The sequence below is a fragment of the Dipodomys ordii genome, unplaced genomic scaffold (assembly GCF_000151885.1).
Source record: "Dipodomys ordii isolate 6190 unplaced genomic scaffold, Dord_2.0 Scaffold5, whole genome shotgun sequence".
Lineage (NCBI taxonomy): Eukaryota > Metazoa > Chordata > Mammalia > Rodentia > Heteromyidae > Dipodomys > Dipodomys ordii.
Window position 1 is genome coordinate 26,672,387 of NW_012267221.1, and position 27,358 is coordinate 26,699,744.

Here is a 27,358-nt window from a genome sequence, read left to right on the forward strand (position 1 = left end):
CGTGGGGCCTGAACTCTGGGCCTGGGCATTGTCCCTCAGCTCTTCAGCTCAAGGCTAGTGCTCTACCACTTGAGCCACAGCGCCACTTCCGTCTTTTTTCTTTTTGCTTATGTGGTGCTGAGGAATCAAACCCAGGGCCTCGAGCATGCAAGGCAAGCGCTCTGAGCCACCTTCCCAGCCCCTAGCCTTACCTTTTTAAAATTGCTAGTGAATGTAAATTTTAAATATGTCCTCTTTGGCAATTTTATTTTCTGCTTTTTAGGGAATTGTTTATTGATGCTCTTTGCTTATTTCCTTTAGTAATAAACATTTATCTGTTAGAATCTATTCTAAAAATGTGTTGGATATTTAGCTATCTTTTTCTTACTCAGATGCTGGAAACTATTTTTTGGAATGACTTTTCTTTCTCAGTATACCTGCTTTCTCTTTCTCTTGTATGCAATATGCCTCAGGCTTCTCTAGTTACTTTTGTGTGTGCGTGGGGGGGTAGAGGGGGAGAAGGAAGGGAAATAAGGGGGACGTGGATTGTGTGTGCATGCTAGTACTGGGGCTTGAACTCAAGGCCCAAGTACTGTTCATTAGGTTTTTCCTCATGGCTAATATTCTACCACTTAAGCCACACCTTCACAGCTTATCGTTTATTTTGAAAATACTGTTTTATATTAAAATACTGTAATATGTTTGTAAGCACACAGGCAAATTTATTTACAGATGTTTAGAATTTGTATCATGTATGTATTGCGTTAAACAGGTGGTTCATATGAAAGTGGTCACACCTAGAGGTATAATAGAAAAAAGCTGTCAAGGACCTCGTATGTCAACAGGCCCTGATATCCATCACTTCATCATGGGATCTGAAGGTAAATAGCTATAAGTGAAAATTTATTATGAAAAACAGAGGTTAGTGGCTTAGTTATATGAGAATCTGTGATGTTATGATACCACATATTTGCAGGTAATGTTTTATGCGTTTAAGGAATGAAGAACCTTGAAATTTTTTAAAAAGTTTTAATTAATACTTCATTTATTGTGAGAACATTTTATTAAAGTTCATCTTAGGTTTTGCTTTTTATATTTCTAGAGACAGTGTAGTCTTTTTGGTTTTATATCATATTGAAATTTTAAATGAATTTTAAGAAAAGTTATTAGGGTTTAAAATGATTTAAACTTCTCTTCATTTAATATTTTACATTGCAGGTGGTATCCTTGCTTGATTACTTAATATTCAGTAGATGAGAATGTCATTCTTCATTTCATCCAAAGCATAGAATTCCTATACAGATCAGAAGAACATTGACCTTATTTCTTCTGTTTTGTGGAATGTTTTCTAGGCACAGTTTGTATTATATGCATAGCATAAACATGGGCTTGTTTTTCAGATTTTAGTTTAGGTTGAAAACATCCCTTAAATTCAGAGTAATAAAATAGATATAAATAAGAAACTTTTCTAAGTTAGCAAAGTCTGAGCTGAAATAAGATAGATTTTGGAAGTATTTTGCTTTATTCAGGAATAATGGAATACTTTCAGCAAAGTAAGATATTGTGAAATAAATTCTCATCTTTGATGGTAACATCAAAGAGGGAAAAAGTAAATTATATCTCTTGATATGGTAGAGGCTATATCACTGAGCCTGTGCTAGGTTGATGACTAGTAAGTCATATAGCTTAGTTTTTTTTTGTAGGATAATGAATTACAGGTCTTTGTCAAGATATCTCCCCAGTTTACTGTTTAATCCTGTTCTGATCAGCATATTATATGAGAAAACTATTGCTTTTTTAATAAGAAAAAGTAAAACTATTGAATTCTTTAAAAACATGTAATTCTTGATTATTTTTCTGGACTGTGTGTTAATATGTTTAAGATAAATTAACCTAACCTTTTACTATCAGATGTCAAATTGAATAATAGATATTACAACTCTTAATTTTAAATTAATGATTGAAGTATATATATAATTGGAGTTAACTTTAAAAATACATTATCTTGCTGGGCGCTGGTGGCTAATGCCTGTAATCCTAGCTACTCAGGAGACTGAGATCTGAGAATCAAGGTTCAAAGCCAGCCTGGGCAGGAAAGTCTGTGAGACTCTTATCTCCAGTTAACCACCAGAAAACCAGAAGTGATGCTATGGCTCAAGTGATAGAGTATTATACGCCTTGAGCTGAAGAGCTGAGGGATAGTGCATAGGCCCAGAATTCAAGCCCCACGATCAAAGGGTGGAGGTGGGGGGTGGGGTGGGTACTTCTTTTCAATTAACTTCATCAGACAACTAGTATTTTAAAATTCTGTATGTTAGATACTGTCCACATAGACTTAAGGACAGAAACTACTATACTGCAGATGAGATAATCTATGATTGAAGTAAATGCTAGAGAAATGCAGACAATTAAGGTCAATGGGTGCTATAGGGAAGCCTAGAAATAACTAATGTGGTCCTAAAAGATTCATGAGTAGGAAGTAATTCCAAATCAAGTTGCCTTCTAGAAAGAAGATGCAGGTAGACACACGTAGAAGTGAGAAGGAACTCTATCGTGGTATTGCCAGTTTTTAATTATAACTGGAGCATAAGGATCGTTGTAGGATAGATTATACAACAGGTCTATTTGTGTGTATTGGCTATTCCTCTTGCATATTCAAGATGGTTTTAGTTTCTTCCTATTCTCAAACTTCTCCATATAGGAGGGCTTTTGAACTTTCCAAGTGTTATTAGAGTATTTGGGGATTTACTGTTCCAAGTTTGCTTTTTAGATACAATTTTATCTGTATTATTGTAAGTCTTCAGTTACCTTGTACCTTCTACCATTTGTTGTGTAAGTTTTTAAGCTTATATTACTCTGTTTTCAGTGTTATAATCCTACAGCAGCTGGGAGGGTTTAGGAGAGCTGTTGGATTTCTCTTTCTTTCATTTCTATGTAGAAATTTGATAGTTGCAGTATTTTTGTGTCACAGTAATAAGTTGTAGATCCCATATAGGGAGTAGAAGGACAGGACAGATTCAGAAACTAATGATACTGATTTTTTTCTAATCATGTTACCAGTTAGTGCATTTTCAAATTATGATTTTGCTTTAAGCAGCTACTTGGATTTTATAGCAACTAAGAATTGAAGCCTTTAGTTTTCCTCCAGAGCAAAAAAAAATATTTTTGGCAAATTCTGAAATAAAATGGAAATTTATTATAATTTTTTAAAAACCTCAAAACATATATAAACCTCTGTATTATGTTACATTGCCATGAATTTATTTGTAGACAGTTATACGAAGTATCTACTATTGGCATGATGTGCATATATTCAAGTAATAAGTAGCTAGGGTTTTTTCCTATTTTTATTCTTGAGACAGGGACTCTATCCCCACATTAGTCATAAACATGAATGGACATGCCTCCTAGCTCAGCTTCCAGTGAGGATTAGAGATGTGTATCATCATACCTGAATTGAACCCAGGAATTCACACATGGTAGCCAAGTGTTCTGACACTGGAGCTATGTTCCATCTCCACTTTATTCTTTTTTGTGATTAGATAATATTACATTGCATGGATATGCTACATCTTGTTCATGGTTTGTCAGCTGGTGAACATTTGTATTATTTCTACTTTTTGGTTGCTACCAATTATGTTATAGTGATCATTCATGTATAGATTGTTGTGTGAACGTAATATTTCCATTTTTCTTGGCTCTATAGCTAGAGTGAAATTACTGACACTATCCCGTTAGCTCATAACATTTTATAGTTTGAAGCACAGCTATTTTCCTGCCTGCTTCTGACACAGTTGAAATATTGACAGCAATATTATAATTAAAGCAATTTCATATAACAATAAAAATTCAAGACTAAAGAAAGAAACAATATGAAAAACAGGCAATTCAGTGAGTCCAGAACTATATGCCAGTAGCAAAATAGAAAAAAGTACTCACCAACACAGAAGATAACTTAATCTTGAAGAAAAGTATTATATACATCAGGATTTTTCCCCCTAAAACTAAGAAAACACTTGTTTCTAGTGACTTAGATTTGCAAAAGGTTGTAAAAAAGTTCTTACCAAACCACAAAAAAGGAAAGGTCTTTGTTATTGTGCCACAGCATCCTTGCTTATAGGGGTACAAACTTCTTGGCTTGTGCTTGAACCCATTTCTTGTAATGCATTTGTTTTGGCAGTAAAGTACGTAGGCTCCTATTTTAGCTGAATCCTGGATATTTTGTTCATTTAGAAGTATAAGTGGACAAGGAAAATAGGTAAAAGTTAGATTTCTTTTCCTGTCAAGAAATCAGATAATGACAAGCCAGAGCAAGGGTGATTAGGGTCCCAGCCTTAGTGTTCCCTTGATCCAGAAATGAGTTCCACATTTGGCTGCAAGTTATCTCAAACTTAACCTTGGGAAAAGATAGCTTAAACTTAATCTTGAAAAAAGGTACTATAAGCATTAGGAAATTTCCCCTAACACTAAGAAAGTTTTTAGTCAAGTTTTTACCCAAGAAAAAGAAAAAAATGCCACATAAAAACTTGTGTACAAAAACTAGTAGAAGTAGTACATCTGTAATTCTCGCTACTCTGGAGATAAAAATGGGAGGATGATGGTCCAAGGCTGACAAAATAAAAAAAATAAAAGAAGGCTGGAAGTGAGGCTCAAATGGTAGAATGTTTGCATAGCAAGAATAAGGTTCTGAGTTCTTTCCTGTGTTCAAACCCCAGTGCTTCCCAAGGCAAAAAAAAAAAAAAAAACCCTCGCATAATATATTTATAGTGTAATATATTCATAGTAATATTTTCAGTAGCCAAAAAGTGGAGTTCCAAATTTTTTTATCAACTAATGAACAGATAACGTGAGTATTACTATATAATGGAATAATAGTAATTACCACTGTTTTAAAAACAGTGACTAAATGAGATAACATATGCAAGCCTTAAAAACATTTAAATGAAAGAGGCCAGTCCCAAGGCCATATTTTGTGAAATTTCTTTTATGTAAAATGTCTCGAGTGTGAATATGTACCTAGACAGGATGTAGATTAGGATTGACTGGTGTAGGTGTGAAAATGCATTGTGACTTTAATCGGTATAGATTTCTTTTCGGAAGTTTGAAAATAGTCTAAAACTTACCATGGTTGTGCATATATGTGAATGTACTATAAAAACCATTCAATTTTGTACTTTAGGTAAGTTTTATTGCCAGATTATATCTCAGTAAAGAAAAATGTTAACCTAATAGAGAAAGTTTTACTTGATATTTAAAATTTGTAATAATGCTTTTTTGTGACTAATATTGGTTATATCTTTATACATGTCTACATTGTATATTCCAATCATTTTACCCCCTCCATTACATTCCCTGCCACTTCTCTCTAAGAAATAGTGTCCCCAACAGATTTCCTTGTTTTATATTCTTCGTTGGAATTAGTCTATTTTGACAGTGCTCAGTCTTCATTATCTTCCTCCCAGCCATCTTCCCCTCTAACTAGTCCACTAAGTGCTTGTTTGTTTCTCTTTCCTTCCATTCTCCTATTTTTTTTTTGCATTTTAATTTATTATTGTAAAGGTGATAACCAGAGGAGTTACAGTTACGTAAGTCAGGCAAAAAGTACATTTAACTTTGAATAGTATGACCCCCTTTCTTGCTCTCCTGAATTTTTCTCTCCTGTCCCCACCCACAATTTGTATAGTTCATTTTCAACATAGTGTTGAGCAAGTCCATTCTCCTATTGACCATTAGTTTTTGGTGAGTTTCTCTGTGTTGCTCTCATATACACTTAGGATGTATTACAGTCTTCATTTTTCCCTTTTCCCTCTCCTTCTGAGCAGTCTCTTAGTTTGATTCATGTTCTGTTTAACTAATTATGTACATGTATATTTATACTTATACATGTTCATAAAAACATTTTTAAGGCCTAGCATCCACATATAAATGATAAAAAATTTAAATTTTATAAGGTAACTGTTTTAGGTTAAAATATTAATTGAGCCAAGTTGCAATCATACAGTTATAGGAGGGCCATTTTATATAATCTCAGTGAGAAGATCACACATACACACATAAATATGATTTAGAAAATCCTTATGATGTAATGGATTATTTCTCCCTTCTTTTTCAGGAACTCTTGGTGTAATAACAGAAGCTACAGTAAAAATCAGACCAGTCCCTGAATACCAAAAGTATGGATCAGTAGCGTTCCCTAATTTTGAACAAGGAGTAGCTTGTTTAAGAGAAATTGCAAAACAGGTAAAAAAGTTAATATGTATATATTTAATTTTTATAATTCTATATAATTATGTTACAGTAACCTTTATGTTTAGCTGTGTTATATTTGTGTTTTTTACTCAGTTTTATATGAAAAGGTAAAGCCCTTAAAGTATAGTTAGTTCTTTCAGTAATTATATTGCTATCAAATTTTTTTCTTAGTTTAAAGAGGGATGTATGATTTTAAGCCAATTATCTCTCTCTCTCTCTCTCTCTATATATATATACACATATACATACATATGTATATATATATATATAATTGATGGCCTTGATGGCCTTATACTGAATGTTATATATATATATATATATATATATATATATATATATATATACGTATATATATATTTAAAGTTACTTGGAGGTAAATTTTTTGTGAGTAATTGAAATACTTAATATGCCTTAAATAAGATAGTTGTTGAAATCAGAATAATGGCTGAATATCAATGGCCTCAAAATTTGGAATTTTATTTATAAAATAAAATTTAAAAATTATAAAAACTTTATTAAATTTCAGTTCATAATATTTTGTTCAGTTTTGAATAACATTTCTAGCTATTCATTGCTGCTTCCATATTTATGGAAAAAGAAATGTCAGTGCCAAATTAAAACTTTAAAACATTGTAGAACTTTTGTTTAGTGTTGAGTAATATTTCTATCTTCTTTTTTGTGTCAGGCATGGGACTTGATCTCAGGGCCTGAGCACTGTCCCTGAGCTTTTACACTCAAGGCTATCAGTCTACCACTTTGAACCATAGGTCCACTTCATGTTTTCTGGTGGTTTATTGGACATAATAATCTCACAGACTTTTCTGCCAAGGTTGACTTCAAACAACAATCCATCAGCCTCCTGAGTAGCTAGGATTTTAAGTGTGAGCTACCAGTGCCTGGCTTGAATAATATTTCTAAATAATCATTACTACTTCAATTTTTATGACAAAATAAACATGAATATCAAGTTACAATTTTAAAAATCTCTTCTTAGCTGAGGCAGGAAGACATGGGATCAACCTGGGTTACGTAGGAAGAAAACAAATAAAATTGTAGAGGTTAAAAAGTAGTTTTTTCAAAAATGGGTCTTCATAAGATAATTCAATCTATTGGACCAATTCTGTTCCTTCATAATATCTCTGTTATAAGAACACAGATTTAATAGATTCATTGAAACGTATTGTTAAGAGATCTTTGGAGTAGACATACGTGTGTTTTGTAATTTTCTGAGTGCTTCATTGCAAATACTCACATGTAAATATATCTTAGGTTTCATCATTGAGAAGCTTTGTACAAATACAGCAGAACCTTAAGTTTACATTTTCATTAGAATGCGTCTGTTGGATTTAAACATAAATAGTTGGTATAATCCGATACAGTTTTGTTACATTTTGATAGACTCCTAACAGAAAGTGACTGACAGGGAAGTACTTATCAGTCCTGTTGAACTGTGGGGAATAGAATTTTTCTTTGTCCTTATACAAATCAGTGAAACTTGCCCTTTTATTAATTTAAAAACAAATAGTATATTTACTCTATGGCCATAGTGTAAATTACCTGGCCTATACTATTTTAGGTGTGCATCCTGGAATAAATAAAGGTAAGAATTGACTAAAGAAAGTGCCACAATGAAGTTAAAAAGCAGGTTAAAAAAATGAGAGCACTTTTCTGTAGTTTTAGTATTAACAGTTTAGTTTTGTGTACATAGTAATGGACAATTGCAGTAGACCTACTGTGGACCTGAAAGTTTGCCTTACTGAAACTGATTTAAATGTTTAGATTGATAATATTTTCTCTCATGTATTTCTTTGCTAAGAATAGTTACTCTGATTTAGAGATATCATATTATTTTTCACATTTGCATATTTTATTTTTATTTATAATGTACCTGTAGAGAAGCATTATTGTGTACCTAGAAATGGAATAAAATGGATAAAAATATTTTATAATGGCTTAGGGATATATCACCTTATGAGTTCACTGAGTATACAAATCTCATATGTCAAGGGAGTAGAACACCATTTTTTTCCCTTTGTAACAGTATTCTTAAGTTTAAAAAATAGAAAATTACCAGATTTTGGCACTAGTCATTGTTCAGTTTGGGATATGGAACTTCAGCTGATAGCTGGAGAATTAAGGTTTATTAAAATAGATGGTACATTGTTTATGATTGTGCCAAATTCTTGATTGAATAATGAGTTGGCCGTTTGTAATTCTTCATTGTCATTTCTTAGCACTTCTATTTTTACAGTGTTTTTGGTCTCGAGGTGCTTTTTTGAAATTGGAAAGTCTATTTTGGATGACTGTCTTTTGGAAAGGAGCATACATGATTTTTCACAAATAGCAAAGTGGGCTTGGTATATATTTGTACTATTCTTACTAAAGAAAGTAAATTAAGCAACCTTACAATGGCAACTGATGGATTCTGCCACAGTCTTGTCTGTGATCTTTGTGCATGTGAGGAATTGTACTTTTTCAATGCTTTACTGCCTTGTGAGGATCTATAGGAAGATTTAGTGTAAGATTAATGAGACTGTGTCTCCTAAGTGGCAGTCCAGTCTAATACCCTTCTTTACTCAGTAGATGGGTAAGTGATTTTTAAGACTTTCTTAGATAATAGATTTCCAGTTAGTCTTTCAAGAGGGTAGAGAAAATTGGGTTTTTAAATTGGAATATCAGTATCAGATAGGACATTTGATTTTGTTGTTGTTTAGAAATGACAATGCTATCTTTACAAGGTTTCAAACAAGCCCAAAAGCAGAATTTTTTTCACTTGTGTGTTTTCAGGGAGAATGATGATGCATGCATTATGACATTGAAGGAGACACTTATCTTCCAGTTAGAGAAAAAAATGGAATATTTGAGATAGATTAGTACTCAATTTCCTTAAAAACTGTTTAAGTATTAGTGTGTGTTTAGAATTATTTGTTTAAAAAAATAGCCTTGGGCTGGGAAGGTGGCTCAGTGGTGAGTGCTTGCCTTGGATGCATGAGGCCCTGGGTTCGATTCCCCAGCACCACATAAGCAGAAAAAGGAGGAAGTGGCATTATAGCTCAAATAGTAGAGCACTAGCCTTGAGCTGAAGAGCTGAGGGACAGTGACCAGGCCCAGAGTCCAGGCCCCACGATTGACCCCCATCCCCTCTGTCCCCCAAAAAGTCTTTTTACTCATTATTTTTGACCAGGGGTAGCCTTTAATACTTTCTATCACTTTAATTTTAAACTCATTGATGGTTTTTTTCTAGCAAGTTTACATCATAATTAGGAAAAACTGGATCATAAATTGTTCTGTAAAAATTAATCCTGCAGGAGTTCAAATTAGTTAAGAGGAGTTTCAACAGTTTTAACACATACTTATAAACACTTAAAATACTTTAAAACACTTATAAAACACATGTATATTTAACAGTAATTATAGGAAATATTGTTACATATAGAAAATGGAATTACCATTTTAAATCAGTACTTGTATCATACTTTTCTCTCTGAAGCAGAAAGTATGACCTTAGTCAAATGTTTCATAAGCCAGATTCTTTACTATCAGATCCAGAAAAATGAGAACAATTTTAAGATGTGCTGGCTATCATAAGCTACTTTTTACTTTTATTAAGCTGACAAAATGTGAGATTGTAATTAGGAGACTGGTGCTAAAGTTTGATCCTTTCATTAATTTTAAGTGAAGGGAAATGTCTGGACAATAATATGTGTGTTTCCATTTTTTAAAAATCAAGTTTTGATTGTCTTAATAAGAGTTCTTTTTGTTGTGGACTCTTAGCTCTTAGGCTCGTATGTCCTTTCTAGTTTAATCAACCAGTAATAACAATAGCCTTAAATATTGTGTGATTTTTTTTTTCTCTAATATCAACTCTGACTTCTAAGTTAGGAAAAAATCTATTAAGTTTTTATCTCAAGAATTTTGCATTTAACAGACTTAAGCTTCTTTGGAAGTTTTTTTTTATGATTAGTTTTATCATTGCCGTTTTTGTGGCTATACTGTTCTTAACTTCATAGGACACATAGTGAAATGGATGGTATGTAAGTATTTTCTAGTAATCACTAAGGTTATTACATACCATAATATCTTCTACATTTATGTATCATGCTATACAAAAGTTTATGGTTTTTAGTACTGAAGCATTTGCTTGATATACGAGATTAGCAGACCATTTCTATTACAGCCTTTAGGCTCAGGAATCTACACAGAAAGTTTGAGTTACTTTTTGAAGAAACAAACTTTTTCAACTCAAACATGATTCAGTCCTTAGTCCTTGCACTACAAATATAATCCATTCAATACTCATCCTTTAATAATTCATCTTAAAGAAGCTAAAATAGGGCTGGGAAGGTGGCTCAGTAGTAGAGTGGTTGCCTTGCATGCATGAGGCCCTGGGTTTGATTCCTCAGCACCACATAAGCAGAAAAAGTTGAAAGTGGAGCTGTGGCTCAAGAGGTAGAGCGCTCACCTTGAGCTGAAGAGCTGAGGGACAGCGCCCAGGTCCAGAGTTTAGGCCCCATGACCCACAAAAAAAGCAGAAGCTAAAATAATAGAAACCTCAGATGTTGGGTCTTCGTCGAGGAGGGGTAAGTGCGGCCGCTCGCCCGTTCCCCAGCCTCCCTTAGCCCAGGAGACAATCAGACGCAGCAGGGAGTCAAGTCAAGCAGGAACTCGTTTATTAACAGGGAGCATCCCCTTTTTAAAGCAAAAGACTGTGTGGGAGGGGAGGAAATGGAACCAACCAATCACTGAAAGGCCACACCTTAACATGCACCTAAGCTTCCATGAGTTGTTTACACGCTGAACCTGAACAAATCCAGCTCTGCCCACTCAACTTCCTCTCAGGGCCATCTTTGCTACTTGTGTTCCCCACACTCAGACATTGAATTTCTTTTCCCAGTCACTAACCATTTGAAATAATTTGTCCCATCTGAACTGCAAATAGAAGCCATGACTTGGTCCTAGGAAAACCTTTTTTCAGCAATCTTTTGAAGTGTTTCATTAAGGGCCTTTTGAAATAATGTATTTGTATTGAGTAATTTGATGCTTTTGTAAGTTAGTGCATAGAATACTGCTAATACTTAGTAAAATAAGAGTAATCAAAGTGGTTTTTTTAAACTTTTTTTTTACATTATACAATTAAGTAAGTTTCTAGCCTCCTTGAAAGAAATCACCAGCAATTTGACTTAATAATTTATTTCATGGGGGTACGGGGGAAGGGATGGGAAGGGGAAACAAAGGAGGCTATAATGCTTGATAAGAAATGTACTCATTATCTTGCCCATGTAATTGTAATCCCTCTGAACAGTATTTTCACAATAAAAAATAAAAAAATTAAAATTTATTTCAGCTTAGAGTAAGCAGATTTTGTTATTAAATTCCTTGAATTTCTCATTAATTCAATATTAAAATTGATTGAAATATTTCTTTTCATGTGAGTTTTGATCACCTACCAGCAGGGGTCACTTGAACTCAAGGACCTTTTCTCCCCATTTTCTGTGGGATACTGCACTCTTACTTCAGAATACTAGAATAGGATGAGAATGAAATTAGAGCTACAATTATTACAGTCTGTGCTATCTTCAAAGCATAAAGGTAATCTTGAGTTTGTAAAGGAAAACTTTAGATCTTTAACCTACAAACTAGTTTTAAAACATTGATAACAAAAGCTAATCTTAACTTTAGATACAGCAACTCAAATTGAATATTAAAAAAATAATGCCCTTTTGATATTTGTTCTTTTGAGCCACTGTCTCAGAAGAAAGAATTTGAAGTTCACTGAGAATTAGCTTAATTATAATTTTGTACAGAAATTGTAGCTAATATGACCCTTATTAGCTCTGTTGTAGTTCTTTATTACAATAAAATTAGTAAGAATGAAAGCTGAATATTTCTTAATAAAAAAATTGGAATGTTAAGCGTATCAGCTTTCAGATTTATTTTTCCACTTTTGAGTATTTGTATACACTAGAATTGATGAGCACCCCTTATTTGGAAATTCAAAATGTTTTAAAATTTAAAATTCTGTGTGTGAAAAGTAAGTGCTCAAAATGTTTTCAATATTAGTGATTTTGGATTTTAGGATTTAGGTTAAGGCTAAATCAGCCTGTACTTGCATTCTTCAGTTTCTCTTTTTTGCAACCTTAAACACATGGTTATATAAATAAGACACTGCAATATTTGATTCTTTAGATACCTGTTCTTATCCTTCAAAGTTTCTATTTTTATTCATGTAACCTTGAATAAAAATTAAAAATCTGGATACTGTCTGGCTGGTTTCTATGTAAAATAAACTATGAGAAGGGATTAAAAAGAAGGAATGATCACTAGAGTTGTCTATGGAGATACTACAATTAATTTTTAGAAGTTTTTTGGAAAATTGCCTCCATTATCTCTCATTTTTAAAATATAGTCTAAAAAACTTAGATAATATAGTTCATAAGCAGTATAATTTTTCAGGTACTGTGTTTAATCTTAATTTTTTTTCTAAAATGGTCCACCTTGAGGGCTGGTATTTCTTTTGACCTATTCCCATAAAGCTTTGCTAGGCATTAAACAGATCTTGCTGAAATAAAGATGTGATAAATTAATGTTTATGTGTGTAAGCAGCTGTTTTATATGTAGATTTCTCTTCTAAACACTTTATAGAAGCTAGTAAATTTTGTTTTTATGTTATACGAAAAGTTAAGGTGTGTTTTTAAAGTTTTTTTCTTTTGATCTCTTAGAGAAAGATAATGTTCATATTTTACTTACGTGGATTACTAGTATATTAAAACAATATTGCTTTTTTTTGTTTTTATTTTTAAACAGAGATGTGCTCCTGCATCTATTCGTCTCATGGACAACCAGCAGTTTCAGTTTGGTAAGTGTTGAGTGGTAAATTTAAAATATACTTAGCCTCCAAAATTTGTAGAACTGGAAAAGTAAATATCATGGTTTCTGCTCCTTAGTAAGTTCTCAGTTCAATGAGTTACAAAAATGAATGAGTACAGCAAGACTGCATTCACTACTAGGGACCATAAATGAAAGAATGCTTATTCTACTTCAATTTGCTCAAAGTGGAGTTAGAAAGTAAAAAAACGGTTTCTAATGGATTATAATGTTTGGGATAAATCTTCCAAGGGAAATAGAGGTTTGCGAAATAAAGGTTTCCCTACCACACTTGTTTGTCAGCAAAAGTATGACTTTATGAAACTGCAGTGGTATATTTTAGTGTACTTTGAATAGTTCTGTGTGCCTCAAATAGAGGGTAGGGTGGTTATATGGAATTAAAGGTAGGGTTTTTTGTTTTGTTTTGTTTTTGTTTTTGGGTCCGGTCGTGGGGCCTGAACTCTGGGCCTGGGCGCTGTCCCTCAGCTCTTCAGCTCAAGGCTAGTGCTCTACCACTTGAGCCACAGTGCCACTTCCTGCTTTTTTCTTTTTGCTTATGTGGTGTGAGGAATCGAACCCAGGGCCTCATGCATGCAAGGCAAGCGCTCTACCACTGAGCCACCTTCCCAGCCCAAAGGTCGGGTTTTGCAGCGTAGATATTGATTGAATTTTATTAACAGTAGGATTTATTTCTGCCTGGAATATAATCTATCAGCTTTCCATTTAGGGTGGAGTCAAAGGATACAGGAGATCAAACAATTCAAGATACAAATTGGGGTCCTTGAGCAGAGTAAGAACAATGGTGATTGAGTATAAGGGTAGATTTAAAGAAAAGTCAGCCAACCAATGATGTGGCAAGTTAAATTGGATAGATTAAATAATAGCACAAAAGAAATGGTGTAGGGAAACTATTATGATGGGCTGGTTATCTAAGGTGCCATTGAGATATTGGATGGAGAATTGCATTGGCAATGTGCAAACATTTTTTTCTTTATTTTGTCAATGTCTTTCTGACATAATTTTAGTTTTACTGCTATCTTTTCTCTCTCTCTGTTTTTTTTTTTCCATATGTTTGTGTGTGTGTGTGTGCACCCCGGGCCTAGGGCTTGAATTTAGGACCTGGGGACTGTTCCTGTCCCTGAGCTTTTTTTGCCAAAGGCTAGCACTCTACCACTTGGGCCACAGTTCCACTTCCTGCTTTTTGGTGCTGAATTGGAGATGGGAGTCCATGGATTTTCCTACTTGGGCTGGCTATGAAATGTGATTCCATCTTCAGATCTCAGCCTCCTGAGTCGCAGCATTTCAGGAATGAACCTTCAGTGCCCATCCCTATAGTTCTTACAATACTTAAAACATTTGAAATAATTTCTGAGATTATGGGAATGATTGCTCAGTGATAGATACTAAAGGCTAAGATAGACAGACTTTTGTTTATCATGTCTAAGAGAACTTAGGAGTTTTTTTATTTTTCTTTGAGGGGGATGAGTGATTTATACTTAAATAGAAACAACTAAAGAAGTCAGGCTAGTACCATCAAAAGATAGTTTTTAAATTTGATTCTTTTAAGTCAGTTATAGTTGTCTGGTATGTTTTTTTTGTTGTTGGTTTTTTTTTTTTGGTTGGTCATGGGGCTTGAACTCTTGGCCTGGATGCCATCCCTGTGCTCTTCAGCTCAAGGCTAGCAACTTACCACTTGAGCTACAGCTCCATTTCCAGTTTTCTGGTAGTTAATTGGAGATAAGAGTCTCATGGACTTTCTTGCCCAGGCTGACTTTGAATGCCATCCTCAGATCTCAGCCTTCTGAGTAGCTTGGCATGAGCCATTGGTGCCTGGCATTACTTTGTTGTTATTGTGGTTTTTTAAGTAAATCACATTGAAGACTCAATACTACGCATAATGAAAAATTTGAGTTAAATGTGCCTATAACAAAGAAAATATTAAAAGGAAATTCAGCCGGGTGCCTGTAATCCCTGCTACTCAGGAGGCTGAGATCTGAGGCTTGCAGTTCAAAGCCAGCCCGGACAGGAAAGTCTGTGAGAATCTTATCTCCATTTAACCACCAGAAAACTGGAAGTGGTGCTGTGGCTCAAGTGTTGCCTTGAGCTCAGGGGCAGTGCCTAAGCCCAGAGTTCAAGTTCCACAAGCGACAAAAGAAAAAAGAACAAAAAAAAAGGAAATTCAGCTCTCCTCTGTGTGTTGGCCTACATATAGAGACCTTATTTTTGAGTCATGTATAGTATAAGACTTACTTATTTACGATTATTGTAGTGAATTGTATTAGATATAAACTGTTTTGTAATATTAACTATAATTTGGGCAGTTTTTTTTTTTTAAATAAGTGGAATCTGCAATGACTTAAAAGATGAGAGAACAGGTCTTTCTAGATAGCTGGGAAGTGGCACTGTGGCTCAAGTGGTAGAGCAGTTGTCTTGAGCTGAAGAGCTGAGGGCAGAGTTCAAGCCTTACAACCGGGGCTGGGGGTGGGGGGGAGAGGGGGAAGGAAGAACTAGGTATTTGTTGTCCCTGTTTGTCCCTGTTCTTATTTTTATTACTGTGCCTAGAAGTATGCAAACACACTTCCTCCTAGTTCTATGGTAGGTTCACTTAAAATAAAAAGTAAATGGATGGTGCAAAGTGCTGGTAGCTCATACCTGTAATCCTAGTACTCAGGAGATTGAGAGCTGAGGATCAGAATTCAAAGCCAGCCCTGGTAGGAAAAGCTGTGAGACTCTTATCTCCAATAGGAACTACTAAAAAAGCCAGAAGTGAAGGTGTGGCTCAAGTGGTAGAGTGCTTGCCTTGAATTAAAAAAACTCAAGAAAAGTACCTGGGCCCTGAGTTCAAGCCCCCGGGCTGGCACAGACACACAAAATATATGTATTAGATATAATGACTAACTGTAATTGCTGTTATAGAAATGACTAGTTTACTATTTGTATTTATTTTTATTTTTTATTTTTTTTGTCAGTCGTGGGGCTTGAACTCTGGGCCTGGGTGCTGGCCCTCAATTCTTCAGCTCAAGGGGAGTGCTCTACTACTTGAGCCACAGCGCCACTTCTAGTTTCTTGGTAGTTAATTGGAGATAAGAGTCTCATAGACTTTCCTGCTTGGGCTGTCTTTGAACCATGATCCTCAGACCTCAGCCTCCTGAGTAGCTAAGATTACAGGTGTGAGCCACCAGTGCCCTGCTATTTGTATTTATTTTAAAGGAAGAGCTTATACTTTAAAAGCAAAATCTCCATTTAAGGCTTAAAAAATAAGCCTTTTACTTGGAAATAATTTTATATTTATTAAAGACTTTAACTTTTTTTATAAAAATTACATATATAATGCCATATTTTTCTGCATTGAGCCCATAGCATTAAAGCTAGATGTATAACTCTTAAATGAGGGTCATAAGAATTGGGAAGTTGCTACTCTTTAAAAACAGAAAACAGCAAAGGTTTTTCACTCAAGCTAAATATGTAGTTAACAGATTCTGATATGCCATTTATCTTATTTTTGCAGTTTTAACTATTCATGTATGATTAAAAAAGAAATTGCCCATTCTATGCCATGAATTTTGGATGAGTTAAGAATTAAGATATAACATTAAATTCTGATTATAACTGAGTTGTTTCTGCATATTAAAAAAAATAAAAGTTAAACCAGCCATTTTGGGTGTTTTTTGTTTTTTTTTTTATTTTAAAGGTGATGAACAGGGGGTTACAGTTAATAAGTAAGGTGTAGTAACTACATTTCCTTTAAAACAGTTACCTCCTCCCTCATTTTCTCCTGCTTACCACTCCCCATTTGTGTGTTCTTAATGAAATAAAAATTAATGAAGTAGTTTTACACTGAACAATAACCTTAACTATATATAACATTGATTGCATTTGGTAATTTTATGCAAAAATCAGTGGGTTTCATAAATGAAAAGTTGTGACATTAGAAAGAAAATGAAGACAAAAGATGGAGACGTTAGTTACAAGTATATATAAAACATTTAAAAACATTAGTCATTTAAACTTGTATCTTTTTTGTAATAGTAAGTTGACATAGCTTTTTGATCTTCCTTCAGCACAATTTTATTTAAATATATTTTTTTTTCTTTTAGGTCATGCTCTTAAACCTCAAGTTTCCTCTATTTTTACATCATTTTTGGATGGGCTAAAAAAGTTTTATATTACAAAGGTAATTAAGCCTTTTTAATAAAATGCTAAAAATTTTAAATGCTAATATATTGTTTCTTACCTTCTCCTTAAATGAACTTGCTGTATAAAAGTGTTTTTTCATGTTGCTGTCTACATTTTATTTTTCATGTTGGAATAAATATTTGATCACATCCATCTTGCAGTTTCAGAAATTTTTCTTTTCCAGTTTAAAAAAAATAACACTGTATTGGACAATCTAATGATGATAACATTTCCTATTTTAATTTTTACAATAAAAACTTAGATGTGAAATTTTTTTAACATCTTTGATTACTAAATTGCTTTCCTAATGAGTTACAGTAGGTTATATTACCACTAGCAATAAATGTGCATTGTTATAAGGATTTTTGTTGTTTATTATGCTTTAAATTTATTAGAGTGAAAATAGTACTATGTTTTAGTTTATGATTCTTGAAACTAAGGAGAGACTGAGCATATATCTTTTTATTCCAGATAAAATTTTGTGTGAATTATTTGAATGTAATGGGATTATTAGAAGCCCTTTGTAAATAGCTTCACCCAGTGAAGTGCCTCCATTTTAATAGGATTTTTGTTGTTGTTTTGGTGCTTGTTTCACATTTATATTTTTTCCTGTGGTTATTTAATCACAAATTTAGAAAAGTCTTCCTTTCTTTGAAATATAATTAGGATTGCTTGTTTCTGTCTCCCTCTTTTGTTAAGTAAAAATTGAAATTTTCTTTGTTATTAATTCTGTTTTAATTTTATGATGTGAGGTTAAGATATTAATTGATACTCACTTCCTGCTTTCTTATGCTAATCAGCTGTATGAGCACTGTCATCTTTAATACCTGATCCTCTTTTTTTTTTTTTTGGTGGCTATACTAGGGTTTGAACACAGCAGCTTACATTTTTGACTGGCACTCTGCTATTTGAGCTATGCTTCAGTTCTGGCCTTTTGCTAGTTAGTTGGGGATAAGAGTCTCCAGGATTTGTCTGACAAAGCTAGTTTTGAATGGTGAGCCTCAGATCTCAGATCCCAAATAGTTAGGTTTGTAAGTGTGAGCTACCGACACCCCTATCAACTTCTGCTACTCATACATTGATTTGTCTTGCCTAAGACATTTGTTTGTATGGTACATCTCCAAGAAATAGTCTCATTTTAATATTTTAAATTATTTTAAATGAGTCATTTATTTTTGAAAATTTAAATAGATTTAATTGTTGTAAGTCTGGTTTTTCCTATTATTGTGAATTTTGATAGTTGATCATCATTAACTACCTGTTCATTTTCCATAATTTTAGAAAGTCCATTGGGATTTTTGAATTAGAATAAACTAATATATTAACTTAAAATATTGGTAGGCTTAGAATAATTTATGCATTCAAGAACATATCTTTCAGATTTTTTTTCCTACTGAACTTACTTATTTGCAGATCTTTGTTACCTTAATTTTATGTACAAAATCTTTTTAAAAGTATTACTTAATAAGTTATTACTGGGATATAGGAATTCTGTTGATTTTCTTCCCCTTATGTCCAGCTACTTGTTGTTTCATTTTGTAGCTCTTACTTGGTTTGACATTTTTAATTCTGATAAGTTATCTGTTGTATTTATTTATATACCATTATGTCATTATGATTTAGACATGTAATACTTTCACATAAAGTTTTTGTGGGTTTGTGTTTACTTTTTGTTTTTGTTTTTTGGGGATCCAACTCAGGGCCTCTTACATGGCAAGTGTTGTATCTTTAAATGTGATTTAAAGACATTAAACATTCTTATTGATTAACAAAATGTAACAAAGCTCAATTTTTAAGAGATGGGTATATTTAAGCCCAGATCAGAAAGAAAAATGTAAAAGTTATTTTGATTTACTGTTTTATAGGATAAAACTTAGCTATAATAATATTTTATTTTTTAGTTTAAAGGATTTGATCCGAATCAAATAAGTGTCGCAACATTACTGTTTGAAGGGGACCGTGAAAAGGTTCTTCAACATGAGAAACAAGTATATGACATTGCTGCAAAATTTGGGTATGATTTTAAGTTCATAATATCAAGAGAAAGTCAAGCTGGAATGATAATATCTCAAGCATTTATTAATATACTAGGGATTCATATCTCTATGAGACTGCATGTCTTTTGGTAGCTATTTATTTAAATTTGCTATTGTGGAAAATTGTTTTACTGCCACAATTTGTAGGATGTTAGATTGATTAATTGCTCTTGTCTAATTATACATACACATACTAAATATTCTATTTTTCAGAGTTTTGTACTTTTGCTCATTTATATTTGTTGTTTGTACAAGAGTAAAATAAGAAAAAACATTTTCATGTTATTCTTGAGTTATAGTATGTATGACTAAAGCATGCTATTGGTGTGTTTTAAAAGGCAATTGTACTTAATCTATCGTATTTGATAAATCATTGCTGCTCCATTTCTTGTCACTTAGGTTTTTGTGCTGGTATAAAGAAACAAAAAACATTTCACATTTATAACCAACTGAATAATGATAGCGTGGTTTCTGTCTGTCTTTTTGATAGATTATAAGACTGATGGATGAGAATTACAGTGGAAATGCCATTTATCAGAAGTACATTTTCCCTCTTTTAAGTACATAAACTAACAGTTTTCTGGACATTAACCTTTCATACCTTTTCTGTTTTATACATATTATACATGTATATGTGTGTAGCATGGGTTCTTTATATTTACTTTCATTCCTTTTTGTAAAAAGAAATGAACATATGGTTTAGAATGTTCCAGTCTTATGTATTTTTTCCACATATAAAATAGTTTAGCCCTTTACTGGTAGGATTGATTGAGTTTAGCGAGGTGCTGATGGTTCATTCCTGTAATCCTAATGGAGGCTGCTAAAATCTGAAGATCATAGTTCAAAGACAGCCTGGGCTGGAAAGTCTCTGAGACTCTTATCTTTAATTGATCACCAAAAATCAGAAGTGGAGCTAAGGATCAGGTGGTAGAATACCAGAATTGAACAGTGACAGTGACAGTGGCCAGGCCTTGAGTTCAAACCCTAGGACCTGCACATAGCAAAATAAAAAATATTGTTTTTAAAGTGACAAAGGTTCTAATTTTGAACTTACTAGTTTACTTTTTTACTTTTTTTGAGTATTGGAAACTAATTGTTCACTTTTATTTTTATACTATTTTGAAAAATTGCAAGAAGAATTTTGTTTTCTTTAGTAAAAGATAAAGTTCACTTTACCTTTTACATTGTTTCCTTTCTTAGTATCTTTTTAGGAGAGTTACTGATGTTTAGCTAAATTAGTTAAAAGTAATTATTCTAAAGGGATTTATTTAATAACCAAATGTCTTGAATTTCAAGTAATCTCATTTTTGTTTCAAATGTTGAAATATATTTTTTCCCAGAATTTATTTAGCCCTATATATGCACCATTTTTTTACTTTTTAAGTTTTATATATATATATATATATATATATATATAATGCATGTATAGTTTAATTAGAGTTTTTTTTTTTACAATTAGTCAAAAAATTTAAGTTAAAACATCTTTTTTAGTCTTAAGTATTCAAGACTCAAGGCTGACAGAATGGTTCAAGTATTAAGAGTACCTGTCTAGCAAGCAGAAGACCGTGTGTTTAAAACCTAAAGTACTTTAAAAATTTTTGAATACATGTAGGATTGAAACTTAAAACTTTTTCTCTTATATTTTTACATATTTAACTTCATTAAAAAATTTCTAGAAGAACTTAAAGGGAAACAAAATAGGACATTTTGCTGTTAATACTTGAATCACTGTTGATAGGATTAAATTTATATGGTTTTACCTCATTCTCCCATCCTGAGACAGATACACACACACACACACACACACACACACGCACGCACGCACGCACGCACACACTTTATGGGATCAATAATTATAATTGCAATTCAGAGCAGCTAGGCAATCATTACCAGTTAGCAAATGTGTCTCTGATGCCTGTTTTCTGCTTCATTTATGCCTAATCACTATGGTACTTGTAAAACAGTATATTTTATTCTTTAGGTCTTTGCCAGAACCATTCCATTGGTTTTGTTTTATAAATGTTAATGCCAGTTTCTCACAGAACACCATTCATTTGGAATTTGTTATGTTGTTTCTAATAAGCTGTTACATTGTAATTAATTTCTTATGTATTTACACCTTGACTTCTTTCATGTAGATATAAAATTATCTGTTCAGAGTAACCAAGATGGTTATAAAGGAGATGACTTAGATATTTTGAATTTTTTAATATCCGGAAACATTTTTATTTTCTAGTAGAGGCCCCAGTTTTCTGTACACAGTAGTATTTTGTTCTAATTACTGAGCTCAGTGTATTTTTGTTATTTTAGCCCCACTCTGCCAACCTATTATTGTCACTTATCCATCTGTATAATAATTTGGAAGAAGCTATTTTTTTCTGCTATTTTTTTGGTGGGAGGGGGGGAGGGAGCAATCCTGCAGCTTGAACTCAGGGTCTACACACTGTCCCTGAGCTTTTTCTCTCAAGGCTAGCACTTTACTACTTGAGCGTACTACTTCCAGCTTTTTCTGAGTAGTTTATTGGAGATAAGAGTTGTATGGACTTTCCTGCCAGGGCTGGCTTCCAACTGTGATCCTCAGATCTCAGCCTCCTGAGAAATTAGGATAACAGTTGTGAGCCACCAGCGGCCTGGCCTGCCAAAGTTTTTATGTTGTTTTGGTTTAGGTCTTTTATTTTTTCTTTCGGGCATTAATAATTTTTCTTTTCTTCTGTTCCTGTTTAAATTGGTTGCTTTTAAAGAAATGCTTCTACCGGTTTAGAATTTTTTTCCCTTGGTACTAGAGTTGGAAGTCTAGTCCTCAGGCTTGCTAGACTTTGCTTGCTGTACTGGAGCTCTACCACTTAAGCAACACCTACAACCTGGTTATTTTAGAGATAGAGTTTCAAGGACTTACTGCCCAGGCTGGTTTTGAACTGCTGTTCTCTAGATCTCTCTCAGCCTCCTGAGTAGCTAGGATTGTAGATCTGAACCATTGGACCTAGCTTAGAATATTTTTATATGTTACCTGTTTTGCTCCTTTCCTTTCACTCCTACCCAACATTCAACAGACAATAGTATCTAAATACTGAATGGTCATACTTTGGTTGTTTATTCATGTTTGTTAGTAATGTTTTTTCACCTTTCTAAGAGCTACACAGGACAAACATTGCCTGTCAGCAATCATAACAGGTATTTTGATATTTAGTATAGAACTTAAGGTGGTATGTTATTATTTTTAAGGAGACATCTGTGTTGTTTAACATAATTTCATACGAGAGTGATTAGGCTCACCAGATGGCCCTTATATGTAAGGTGATTGTCTCTCGTTCTTATTTGACTTGTCTTTCTAGTCCTTCCTTATGAACAGCTTTAAATACGTTTGAGTAACTTGGAAACTGATGTTTGACATTTCTGCCAAGAGCAGGAAATAGAGGATGGACATTCTCATTTTGAAACAGTTTGAATCAGAGCACAGGTTTTTGGATTGTCTGCAAAAATGACACCTTGGAAGAATTTAATTTCTCAGCTCTGCAGTTTTTTACCTTTTGTATCTTACGATAATTCCGATTGGGGCTGGGAAAGTAGCTCAATGGTAGAAAGCTTGCCTTACATGCATGAGGCCTGGGTTTGCTTCTCAGCACCCACATAAGCAAAAAAGGCCGGAAGTGGTGCTGTGGCTCTAGTGGTAGAGTGCTAGCCGTGAGCTGAAGAGCTGAGGGACAGCATCCAGGCCCAGAGTTCAGGCCCCACAACAGACCAAAAAATAAATAAATAAAAGATAATTCTGGCTAGATTCATAGTTCTGAAAGCTCAAAAGGAGCTTCTACAAGCTAAATTTTCAAGGAAATGTGTGTGTGTGTATAATTTTTTAAAGCCACCTCATTGCTTTTTCTTCTCTAGTAAGATTATGACTTTAGAATGAGAATGTAGTTTAAAGGGTTTTTTTTTCTGAATTAAAGAAAAATGTGTATTTCTGTATGATTTGTACCACTAGATCTCAATGTGTAATACCCCCTGTCTACACATCAAATATTAGATGATGATTTTAAAAAATGATGGCTTGATCAGTGACTAGAAAGAAGATGTAGTCTTATCCTGATATAGAGACAGGCCTATTAAGTCTTCATGCTTACAGCTTTTTACCACAGAACATACCTTACATGATCCTTCTAAGAGATTCCAAGCACAGATCTCTAACATATTTTCTCTTTTCATTCTCCCACTACTTCCAGAGTGAACAGCTTCTACTTCCTAAGCCTGAGTTGTTTTTCTCTTTTACAGAGTCCAGCTTTGTGTTATGTCTCCTTGAGCTATGAGCTTGTATATTTTCCTTCAAATATTTGTCATAATAATTTTCTCCTTTGTTTTCCTTTGGTTTTGGTACTTAGTTTGGCTCTTTACTTCCAATCTCACATCAACCTAGGGTTGTTTTTTGTCTCTTTATGTTTGATGACTTGACCTAAGTTCTGTCTACTTTGCTCTTTAACTTTGCCTTAATACCAACAATCTTCTTATTCTGTTATACTCTTATCTTCAATCCAGAGCTGCTTTGGGTCAGGCCTGTCACTCCTGGATGCCTCTAACTTGTATACTTATAAAAGTAAGCCAGGAAATGCTGATTTCTTTTCCCACAGATTCCAGCCTGAATTTGTGATGCAGTATTGTATAGAATAAGAGAATACATGTCTATATCGAAGTCCAGCAAAACTTCAGCAAAAGAAAGGATTTAATACATTATAAGTTAAGGTCATCAGGGAAGTTATTCTTCCTTTAATTGACTAAAATGAATTAAAAGTTATTTTTTGAGAATAGAACCCCCACACAAAATCTTAAACTAAAGATTGTAGAAAACAATTTTTATTCATTTAAAATAATAGTTGAATTATATGTTCCATGGGGTTGATTCTAATAATCAAATATTTCTGGCTCTTAAATAATTTCATAGGATACCATATTTAATACCAAATACATGTACTTAGGTATTCAAGAAACTGTTAGTATTTTGGAATTACTATTTAATTATCACATACTTTCTATATGTATCAGAGTGTAATAATTTGAGTATAAGAATTTAAAATATAGCACATGTTGAGTATCCCTCATCTGAAATGCTTCCAATTTTGGAATCTTTATATATGCCTAATGAGTTTTCTTTAGGATGAGACCTAAGTCTATAACAGGAAATTCATTTATGTTTCTTGTATACCTTAAACACATGGCCTGAAGTTAATTTTATACAGTATTTTTTTAGTACACTATTTTTTGGTCCCTAGTCTATTACTTGAAACCTACTGTAAAATTTCCTATTTGGGACAAAATGTTGGTCAGAAAGTTTTGAACTTTGGGGCATCTTGGATTTGAGGCGAAAGATATCTCAAACTGCCTGAATAAATTAATAATACTTTAAGTATTTTGTTTTATGCTAGTGAAGGTCATTCTGATTTTTTTAAGGTTATTTCTCATGCCTGACTCCAAAGTAGTTGAGTTCATTTGAGTATTACTAGCTTGGTAGATAGAATTTTTAACTTTTTTTTTTTTTTTGGTCAATGGTGGGGCTTGAACTCTGGGCTTGGGTGCCATTCCTCAGCTCTTCAGCGCAAGGCGAGCGCTCTACCACTTGAGCCACAGCGTCACTTCTGGTTTTCTAGTGGTTTTTTATTGGAGATAAGAGTCTCATGGACTTTCCTACCCAGACTAGTTTTGAACCATGATCCTCAGATCTCAGCCTTCTGAGTAGCTAGGATTACAGGCGGGAGCCACCAGCGCCCTGCTAGAATTTTTAACTTAATGACTACGTTGAAATATAAAAAGTATTTTCAGCTTTTTGCTACCCAATCTTATTCTCTTGATAGCTCCTTGATATATTTTTGATAAGTGAAATTAGGATAAAAATGAGATGTAATACATGTTAATGTGTGAAATAGTTGGATATCAATTTGGTAGTTTAGTGATACATTTAAAATAAATTTGTTCTTAAATTATAGTGGATTGGCAGCTGGAGAAGATAATGGGCAAAGAGGTTATTTGCTGACCTATGTCATTGCATATATTCGAGTAAGTTAATCTGTTTTAAAGATTTTTTAAGCTTTAAAGTTTTGCCTTTAAATTCTGATTTTTGTTTGTTTCTTTTTTCTCTTCTAATACTGAATCTTGAACTAAGGGCCTTAGGCTTGCTAGGTAAACACTCTTAACACTTGAACAATGTTCCTCATCCTGTTGTTCTTAGTGTTTTTGTGGTTTCCACCCACTCCAAATATTTCATGTTTTTGTCAGGGTCAGACCTGAACAATGATCCTACCTTTTCCTCCCAACTTGATTTCATTTTTCAGATAGCCTACTGAGAATTTGTTCCTTCTTAAATTTCTCTAAATAGCTTTAAAATGTTGTAAAAGAATATTTTTAAGGAATTTCACTGAGTTCAGAATTCTAGAAAATAAAATATAACTAACATATATAGCATAGACACAATTTGGAGTGTCTTAGTTTTAAGGTTCTAGTTAAGATTGAAGCAGGGACAAAACTATGATGGAGGGGTTTTTTGCCCTAGATTTGTTTTATCCTTAAAATATTTTTCTGAGGGGCTGGGAAGGTGGCTTAGTGGTAGAGTGCTTGCCTTGCATGCGTAAGGCCCTGGGTTCCATTCCTTAGTACCACATAAGCAGAAAAGGCCAGAAGTGGCTCTGTGGATCAAGTGGTAGAGCGCTAGCCTTGAGCTAAAGTGTTGAGGGACAGTGCCCAGGCCCAGAGGTCAGGCCCACAACCAACAATATATATATATATATATATTTTTTTTTTCTTCTGATGTATACTGCCATTGTCACAGGTATTTGTTTACTGAACAAATGAATGCATAAGAGAAAAGAAAGATAATCTAGAGATTTTCATTGTTTACCATTAATGGAGTTGAAATGATTCATCTTACTGGAAATGAAAACACAAAGTTTTTGTCTCTGATGAATTTCCTTTAAAATACTTGTATATCTATGGCTGTTTATGAATCTTTCCTGCTCTGGTAATAGAACAACTTTAATTTGGCTAAATAAATTGAGTATTACAAGTTAATTATTATATTTTGTTTGCTACATTTTCGTAGCAGAAGTAGTTTCAAATGCTCTATGTATTGTCACTTCAAAAAGAGGCACTATTATTTTCTAAATTTTTTCTTAAAAGTATATGAGGAAAAACAAAGATCTCCAACATTTTTACTTCCTCTTTCATGTTGGTGCCCAATTTTTAATTTTATTTTTCTATTTAGGCCTCTAAAAATCTATTCTTTAGTCCTGTTAATATATACCTAAGACTTTGACTAGATAGAGATTCTGTTCATAGAGCTGTGTATGTTGCCAAAGAGAACAACTCAGACAAAGCTTCTGTACTTAGAGAGGTAATATACCACCCAGTAGTTTCCAGTGTTCTTCTGAGATAGATAATACAGAACACTTGAGGTTAGATTAGAAATATGTTATATTAAGTGTCTTGAAATGCTGACAGTATTATTGATTATTGTATTTGTTGTGGTTTTGTGTTTTTTGTGTCTTAACAGGACTTGGGTTTGGAATATTACGTAGTAGGAGAGTCTTTTGAGACTTCTGCTCCTTGGGACAGGTAAAATCTAATAAAATACTTCATTTAACTATGGTTTCTGAGTTGCTAAATGTATGGGTGCATGTAATGTATTTCTCTGTGAATGCATAAACTTGGAATTTGATGAAGAAACATTAAAACAAAGTAGCTACTTGTCTTTAACTTAATATCCTCAGAAGGATGCCATGTTTGCAAGCCCCCATTTATCTGTCTGTAAGCCAAAGAAGGTACTCTTGAAGTTTTATGTTTTGAAAAATTTTACTAGACACTAAATGTTACTGTGTAGTTTTACTTGGCTTTGTTTAAATTGTTTCAAGATTACTGTGCTTAAATACTTAGTCAATAAAAGTTCCCCAAGGTAGCCGGGCGCTGGTGGCTCACGCCTGTAATCCTAGCTATTCAGGAGGCTGAGATCTGAGGATCATGGTTCAAAGCCAGCCCGGGCAGGAGAGACCATGAGACTCCTATCTCCAATAAACCACCAGAAA

The 27,358-nt window shown here is 33.5% G+C and overlaps 1 protein-coding gene across 1 annotated transcript in view; it reads left to right on the forward strand.

The window, feature by feature from the left end:
* Positions 1 to 27,358, forward strand: part of Agps (alkylglycerone phosphate synthase) — a 107,948-nt gene that overhangs the window by 53,057 nt on the left and 27,533 nt on the right. Inside the window, exons 9-15 of the mRNA XM_013027544.1 lie at positions 752 to 860; positions 6,092 to 6,219; positions 13,033 to 13,084; positions 17,190 to 17,266; positions 19,170 to 19,282; positions 25,271 to 25,340; positions 26,830 to 26,891. Of these exons, the coding sequence (XP_012882998.1) occupies positions 752 to 860; positions 6,092 to 6,219; positions 13,033 to 13,084; positions 17,190 to 17,266; positions 19,170 to 19,282; positions 25,271 to 25,340; positions 26,830 to 26,891 (611 nt within the window). The remainder of the gene's footprint in view (positions 1 to 751; positions 861 to 6,091; positions 6,220 to 13,032; positions 13,085 to 17,189; positions 17,267 to 19,169; positions 19,283 to 25,270; positions 25,341 to 26,829; positions 26,892 to 27,358) is intronic.